This window comes from Arvicanthis niloticus, chromosome 3 (genome assembly GCF_011762505.2).
Source record: "Arvicanthis niloticus isolate mArvNil1 chromosome 3, mArvNil1.pat.X, whole genome shotgun sequence".
In the NCBI taxonomy this organism is placed as follows: Eukaryota; Metazoa; Chordata; class Mammalia; order Rodentia; family Muridae; genus Arvicanthis; species Arvicanthis niloticus.
The window spans coordinates 123413456-123421749 of record NC_047660.1 but is presented as its reverse complement, the minus strand read 5'-3'; the positions used below and the strand labels follow the sequence as shown (position 1 = coordinate 123421749).

Genomic DNA, 8294 nt, shown 5'->3' with positions numbered 1-8294 from the left:
TGGTGGCTTCACAACCATCTGTAATGGGATCTGATGCCCCCTTCTGATGTGCCTGAAAACAGCTACTCATATACATAAGATAAATAAAATCTTAAATAATAATAAAAAATAAGTAATGTCTTACCTATATTTAAAACAATATCCACAAGTGTGCCACCACACCCAACTCAGCCCCCTCTCTCCACCGCTGACTCTATGCTATTTGTAGAATATTAACACAGGTTAGTTATTACATAGTGTCTGAAGGAATGACTGTCCTTCAGACTGAGATGGACTTTTGTTTGGAGGCAGAGCAGTAGGACTCCTCAGCTTTCTTTCCATCCTACCGTTCTGTGGTTCCCATGGCTCTAAAAGTTGGCTAGGTTGCAAACTCATTTTAATGTTGGAAAAATCAACCTGAGTCAAGTGGCTCACATCTGCAATCCCGGGACTGGAGAAGCTGAGGCAGGAGGATTACTTCCACTTCAAGGCTAGCTGGGCTGCTGTAAGAGACATTGCCTCAAAAGAAAAACAAGTTTGAAAAACGAAGAGGCAAAGAGGCGTTTCAGATGAAAGCAAGGAATAAAACACCCCTCACAGCATGACCACTTTCGCACCAGGGTAACCCAATAAACACTAGTGTGATGCAAATTCTGGAAAAGTGAGTGTAGCCACAGAGCTGACTTGTGGCTGGGGTAAAAGTGAGCTTACTCCAGTGTACCCAGTTGTATTCTCTCGGGCAGAACCTCCTTGTTTTTGGGTGTGCACACATGAGCGCCAGCCGCTGCGGTTCTGATGCATAGTTCTTTGCACTGATGAGCTAAAACTGCTGAAGTCATGAGACTGCTCCAGGCAGAGCCCTTATGTGAGTCACACGAAAGCTCCACTCTGCTGACCTCTGGCAGAGGGGGAGGGAATGAGGAGAGAAGAGGCGGATGGGAAGAGGTTCAAGTGTGGGTTTTCTCCTTGAACCTGGACTAGTATGGGTCAAGAGCTGTGTACAAAGAGACTACAGCCAGGATGCAGTTGCTACCACCGTTCGGAGGGAGGGGAGGCTCACAGCTGTCCGAGAAGCCAGCCTGGAAGCACCGAGCCTGCTGTATTAGAGGTACTTGTATCCCGGGAGGAGCATCTTTCTTTATTAGTAAACCAAGCAATTCAGACAGACATTCCCTTTTGTAACAGGGTCTGATTCCTCTGCGGTAGGTCTAAACTCATAAAAAGAAAATTCTATTAAAGTCACAGAGGATTTATGGCGGTTGTTATCAAGTTTGGGGATGTACTTGTAAACCAGAGGAGGGGACTAAGCCTTGGGTTTGGCTTCTTTTGACTTGAAATAGAGAAAGTGGTTCTCTGGACGTCTCTGAGCCACTAAATTGCAGGGCTGAACTGTAGAGGGCAAGCTGCCATACTGGTAGGTCCGCTGTGGATTCTTCAGTAATTAACTTGATTATTACCAGTGTCTTACTAGATTATTTTAAGGAATTACATTAAGTACCCAGGAAGGTGGGCAGGTATGGAGGAAACTGAGTTAAATAAAGAAACTGGAAAACACCCTCAAGGAGACTGGTTTAAACTGTGCAGGTGAAGGAAAATTTAATATTTCAGTAATTGGTACCATGGTTGTCTCTGAGCGATCTGACTTTCAGGAAACCCGCCTTTCAGGGGTGTGGGATGCTTACAAACAAAGAAACAAAAACAAAACCAACCAAACAAACAAAAAACCAGACAAACAAAGAAAAGGTTTTGCCAGCCACCAAATGTTGACTTTGTACACATTTTGCGCCTGTACTTTCTTTTTCCCCTAGCTAACAGACCTAAAAGAAGTATCATGTTCCACGTCTTCATTTCACCCCAGGGGACTCCAGGCTGCCCGTGCCCAGAAGCTGGAGAGTAAAAGGCCACGGAGTAACAGTGATTCTTTTCAGGAAGAGAATCTGAGGCAAGGGTTGCCATGGGTGAGTGAACCGCTGACAGGCATCAAGGAGAATTTCATGGGTGCTTGTCTAGGGATGCTGGCCCTCACCTTCCAAGGATGTCTGTGTGGGCTTGCATGTGCACCCACACAGACACAGACACACACAGCACACACATGGATACATACACAAACAGACACATAGACACACATGGACATGCACACATACAGGTACACATATACACATACAAACATATGCACACAGACAGGCAGACAGACACACATACATACACACCCACTGCTGGCCTATGTCCCTGGGAAATAGATAAGTCAACATATTTTTTATATGTTCTTTCTGTCTTCCCACCTCTCACCCCACCCTCTAAGCAGAAGAAGAGCTTTCCTTTTGGGGCAGCCTCATCTTACTTGAACTTAGAGAAGCTGGGTGAAGGTTCTTATGCCACAGTTTACAAGGGCATCAGCAGGTAAGTGACTTGTTAAAGACTTTTGATAACAGTATCCCCTATTGTATTATAAAGCCAACTGACAGTACACACATTCACAGACTTGGGACTGTGGCAGGACATCTGGGCCAACAGGATGGTAGACATGGTGTTTGTTTTTTTGGTTTTTTTTAGATTTTATTTATTTTACTTATATGAGTACACTGTAGTTGTCTTCAGACACACCAGAAGAGGACATCAGATCCCATTACAGATGGTTGTGAGCCACCATGTGGTTGCTGGGAATTGAACTCAGGACCTCTGGAAGAGCATCCAGTGCTCTTAACCACTGAGTCATCTCTCCAGCTCTAGACATGGTGATTTTAACAGCCTTGAAAAATAAAACAAACAAACAAACAAAAACCCAAAACCAACAAACAAAGAAAAAACAAAACAACAAAAACCTAGGTAAAATCAACCACTGAAGAAGGTAGACTTTCTTCGCTGTTGACCCCCAAAACAATTTCTACCTAGTGAGAAAGAAAAGAAGAAAAGTACCATAAAGAGCCAGGTGTGGCGGCACACATCCATAGAGCCATCACTCAGGAGGCCACTGCAGGTATATTGAAGGCTAACTGGAGCAGACCTTGTCTCAAAAATACAAAAACCAAAACCCAAAAACTATCTTAGATGTTCTAGCACTGCAAAAAGACCGAGATTAAGATTATTATTATTAATTATTTGGATTGTAACATGGTCTTTCTTAAAAGGCTATGACAATCACCTAAGAGATTATTAGACCTAGTAACCCATAGCATTCATGTGATCAGTTTACAAAGTCAAAAGTAGTTGCTTATGTATTCAAACTATTTAGAAGATATTGTAGAGAAAATTATTCCCAGAAAAGCAACAAAAATCTTATTAAAGTCAGTATTAAAATAAGCAGGATTCACCTGGCAGTGGTGGTACACGCCTTTAATCCCAGCACTTGGGAGGCAGAAGCAGCTGGATTTCTGAGTTCGAGGCCAGCCTGTTCTACAGAGTGAGTTCCAGGACAGCCAGGGCTACACAGAGAAACCCTGTCTCGAAAAACCAAAAAAAGAAAAAAAAGAAAAAAAAAGCGGGATTCATAAACAGTTGCAGTGGTACATAAAAGACTTCATGCAGACAGTTTGCTGTAATCAAATAATTTTTCTGCACTGTTATATTTATTATGCTCCCTTATGCTTTATCTGTTATGAGTACTTCGGAGAACTAAAGGCATGTGGAGTATGGGAGGAACTCAAGATGATAACCGAACTAATAAAATAGTGGCTCAAAACAAAAACAAACAAAACAACAAAAACCTTCCCTGTGTCAGAACCACCATGGGGGAGCTGGAAGGAGGAGGGCAGGGGAGTACCAGTGGGGATGTGTGTGCTGCACTGTGTCCCAAGGTGTTTGCAAAGATTGGGCAGTTGGAAGCTAACAATATAAGGATGTCAGTGTTTCTCTGACTTCAGGTTTTCATGTTACTAAACAGAGGTGCCCCTTGAAATACTTAAGGAAGCAGTAGCAGGATGCAAGGACCAGCCTAGGCTTGGAGAGGGGTTCTGAGGAAGGGGCATCTGGGAGCTTCGAAACAAATGACTCAAAGTCAAATTGTGGATGCCAGCTGGAGGCTTGTTCTACTTGAGACAGCTTTCCAGTAGGCTTTCTCTCTGTTCTGCTCTCTGGAGAGCTCCGGACAACTCTCTCCATTTTCAGGTCTCCCAAGTAATTCTCCTTTGCTACCTAAAACATTCACCTGATAGCTCATCTCCTGCATACCATACACCCAGTCTTTTATTTTACATATCAATCAAGTCATTTACTCCAGGTTTCCTTTTGGTTATCCTATGAATCAGCATCCTGCGGCCCAGGCTTCTTAATTCTTAGGCTACAGCAAACACACATTTTCTTTTAACAGTGCAAAAGAATTCAGAGATCTGCCTGCTGTTAAGTACAGACAATACGCTAGCTGGGTGGGACCCCACCATGAAATTACCATTTCTACCAAACCTGAGTCTAACCCTGCTCTGTCGCAGGCCAACCCTGAACTCAGGAATCTGTCTGCCTTCATAAAAAGAAAAGAAAAAAAAAAAAAAAAAAAAAAAAAAAAAAAAAAAAAAAAAAAAAAAAAAAAAAAAAAAAAACTTAGCTGGGTGGGACCTCCTGTGATCTCCCTAAATTTCTTTTTTCTCCTTTTACTATGAGTGCTCTACCTGCATGTACACTTGCATGCCAGAAGAGGGCATCGGATCCCATTACAGATGGTTGTTGAGCCACCATGTGGTTGCTGGGAATTGAATTCAGGACCTCTGGAAGAGCAGTCAGTGCTCTTAATCACTGAGCCATCTCTGCAGCCCCCATAAAAAAAATTTTAAGTTCAAAATTTGAAAGATAAGTGAGAGTGAACGCAAAAGTCTGGGTAAAACGTTCCTGTAAAAGGGAAAAAATAAGGATGAGATAAACAGAGAAGACTGGGAAACGCAGTTCCAAAAGTAACAAACTTGAAATTAAAATATGAGACCCACAGAGAGCGAACTGTGAAGGAAAAACCAATCTAAGCCAGCGCTCAGGAGAGGTTTGGCAAAGCCTTGTGGGCATCAATGGAAGAGCTTCCAAGGGGCAAACCTGCCAAAACCAGGGCACAAAATTAAGTGGTATTGAGTTATAACCCAAAGAATAAAATATCTATGAGTTTCTGCAGCTACAAATGAATGACTCAATAAATTAATAAAGAAGAGAGAATAAATCTCTCATGTAAAAGAACCCTGGATACCTTACATGGATCTACTCTCTCAGAAGTGGATCTCGGATCCATGCCCAAAGTGCAGGTTACACTTAGTGATGCTGATCCTAATACAGGGATGGTAGGTAGCTGCTTCACAATAGACACTCGAGGAGTGCTACCTCAGACAGGCAGTTAAAGTCAACATCAAGAGTCTCAAGTCATGATAGGTGTCCCCATGATAGAATACGGTCAAGATGCTCTGAGCCTTTCCCCAAACTCAGAATTCCAGTTTAATCCTAAGAGAAACATCAATGGGAAATGAGTGTCTTTGGAGTGCATGATTTAAAATGCCCAAATAATCAAGAACATTTTTTATGGACGAAAAAGAGAAAAATCAGGAAAAAACTCTAAGAGAGGGACATCCTTCAAAATCATCTAGTTGATCAAATGCAAGGAAATTGTGACAAATTGCACATCCAAGAGGGGCCTAGCGAGATCCAACAATTAAATGTAGTCCTGAATAGAATCTGAACAATAAAAAGGACATGAAGTAAAAGTTAAGGAAATCCTGGCTAGAGAGGTGGCTAAGCGGTTAACATCACTGACTGATCTTCCAGAGGTACTGAGTTCAATTTCCAGCAACCGCATGGTGGCTCACAACCATCTGTAATGGGATCCAATGCCCTCTTCTGGTGTATTCATATACATAAAATAAATAAATCTTAAAAAAAGTAGAAGAATCCATTAAATTGTTTTTAAAAAGTTTAAAAAATCCTAATGAATTATGAGCTTTAATAATATCAATAATTGATTCATTAATTATCATTACTGCACACTCTTTTAGCTTAAGGTTTTTTTCTTTGTTGTTTTGTTTTGCCTTATGACACAGACTCATGTCATTCAGGCCAGCTGGACTTCTTGAATAGCTGAGGATGACCTTGAACTCCTCAGCCTCCTGCCTCCATCTCCCGAGGGCTAGAAGTATAGGTGTGGGTCGCCATGCCCAGTTTGGTTCACTAACTGTAACAAATGTGACTTCCTAAGAAGGAGTCAATGGTTGAAGAAATAGCAAGGATATGGGAACTTTCTATATTGTCTTCTTAATTTTTCTAAAATTCTAAACTTTCTCTTTAAAAATGAAGTTTAAATCAATAGAGCTGAGAACGTAGCTCAGCAGCACAGTGCTCTTTAGGAAACAGTCTGGGCACAGGTTCACATTAACAAAGGCATGTGTAGTGCCCATTCTATGACTTAGCAATTCCACATTGACCTTAAGGAAATAATGGGAGCGATGAGAAAATATTTAACTGCAGAAATGATCGCTGTGGTTTTTCATTGAGATAGTCTCATGTTAGCCCAAGTTGGTCTAGAACTCACCAAGTGGTCCAGGCTGACCTTGTGGCAATCTTCCTCCTACCTCAGCCACTCAAGGGCTAAGGTTACAACAGGAGCCACCATGCCCAGCACAGTATTCTTAAAATAGTCCCAAACTGCAATTTGTAAGAATTTGGAAATGACAAAACACATTGTGATGTATTTGTATGATAACATACTATAACATTATTAAATTCTACATTCTGTAAGAGCGAATGATAAAACCAGGCATGGTGGCTTATTCCTGTAACCCTGGCACTTGAAAAACTGAGACAAGAGTATTGTTATGAGTTCAAACCCAGCTGGCCTGTTAAAAAATACCATGAAGGATAAAAGAAAACATGGAAACGAGAGAGAATCGGCCATGCTGTATGGATCTCACAATATTAGAAACATCATGGTAGTAAAGAATTTGCACAAAATCTTCTTGGATAAATAAGTGGAGAGCAGTAGGAGGGAGGGAAAGGGATGGGAGAGGGAATGGAGAAACCTAGGCAAATCACAGAGTGATTTAAAAGCTGCTATAAAACACTGGCTGTTAGCAGGCTTATCTAGGAGAATTGAAAGTTGGAGGGCAGCCTGGGCTATATTTACATTTCAAGACCCCATCTAAAAACAAAACCCACACATCTCCCCACCCTCTGTAAAAACAAAAATAAACAACAAAAAGAAAGGAAAGGAGAGAGGAGAAGAGGGGGAGGGTGAGGGGGAGGGGAGGGGAAGAGGAGGGGAGGGGAGGGGAGGGGAGGGGAGGGGAGGGGAGGGGAGGGGAAGAGGAGGGGAGGGGAGGGGAGGGGAGAGGAGGGGAGGGGAGGGGAGGGGAGAGGAGAGAGGAGAGGGGAGAGGAGAGGAGAGGGAACGGGTTTTTATCTGACATGAGATGTGGAGATACTCTGAAGTCTGAAAACTAAGTGAAGTGTTGACTCTCACTTTCAGACGATGTCCCCAGACACTCTACTGAGAGTAGATGGAAGTACAAGTGTTCAAGCAAGGGGACGATTATGAAGCCACAGCCCAAGTTAGGTGACACCAAGGTTGGCTTAAGTGCACCAGAGGGATCAGAAGGTATTATGAAGGAGATGGTTTCTCTGCGCCTCTCTGCTTTTCTCTGGATGTGCTATAAAGGAAATATAACAACTTAGCAAAGAGAAGGATGTTTCAAAATATATATGTAACATGTTTTATATACAATGAGCTTTGTGTTTTGAGAAAACTCTAGGTTTAAGTAGTAGGATACATTGTAAAGGAAAGCTGTTTTGTTTTGTTTTAATAGAATCTCCATTGTAAGCTGTTGCTTTGAACCATCTCAGTGAGTGAGTGTGTCTGCTCCACCCCTTTCTAGGATAAATGGACAACTAGTGGCTCTAAAAGTCATCAGCATGAACGCAGAGGAGGGAGTCCCTTTCACAGCCATCCGGGAAGGTAAGATCAGAAAAAAAATGGAGCCCAGAGATTGTTTTGATTATACAATATGGTAAAACACACCGAGGAGGATTCAGTCTATCCACTCAGCACATAGTCTCTGATATCTCCAGAAGTGATAACTACAATTTCAAAGTTTAATTTTGTTGCCAATTTCCCAAGATTATTTACACTATTATTTTATTATTTGTTCTTGAAGATAGAGTTCAAAACTGCTGTCCATATTATGATCTCTATGAGCATTTACTAAATGTTTCCCATATGTTCGGATTCGTGCTAAAACCATGTCTATACAACTCAGAAAGTCATTTAAAAGAGAGGTGTAACAGCATACTAATTCTTGGTGGGGATTTCCCTGATTATAGCTTGTTTTCTTGTTTCTGTTTTTCCTGCAGTGCTTAGGGAT

General features: G+C 41.9%; 1 protein-coding gene across 1 annotated transcript in view; it reads left to right on the top strand.

Annotated features, from left to right (window-relative positions):
* The first annotated feature begins 846 nt into the window (after positions 1 to 846).
* Cdk15 (cyclin dependent kinase 15) overlaps positions 847 to 8294 on the top strand; it is a 92219-nt gene continuing 84771 nt past the window's right edge. The window contains exons 1-4 of the mRNA XM_034499197.2: positions 847 to 1087; positions 1788 to 1937; positions 2285 to 2379; positions 7809 to 7888. Of these exons, the coding sequence (XP_034355088.1) occupies positions 962 to 1087; positions 1788 to 1937; positions 2285 to 2379; positions 7809 to 7888 (451 nt within the window). The 5' untranslated portion in view covers positions 847 to 961. The remainder of the gene's footprint in view (positions 1088 to 1787; positions 1938 to 2284; positions 2380 to 7808; positions 7889 to 8294) is intronic.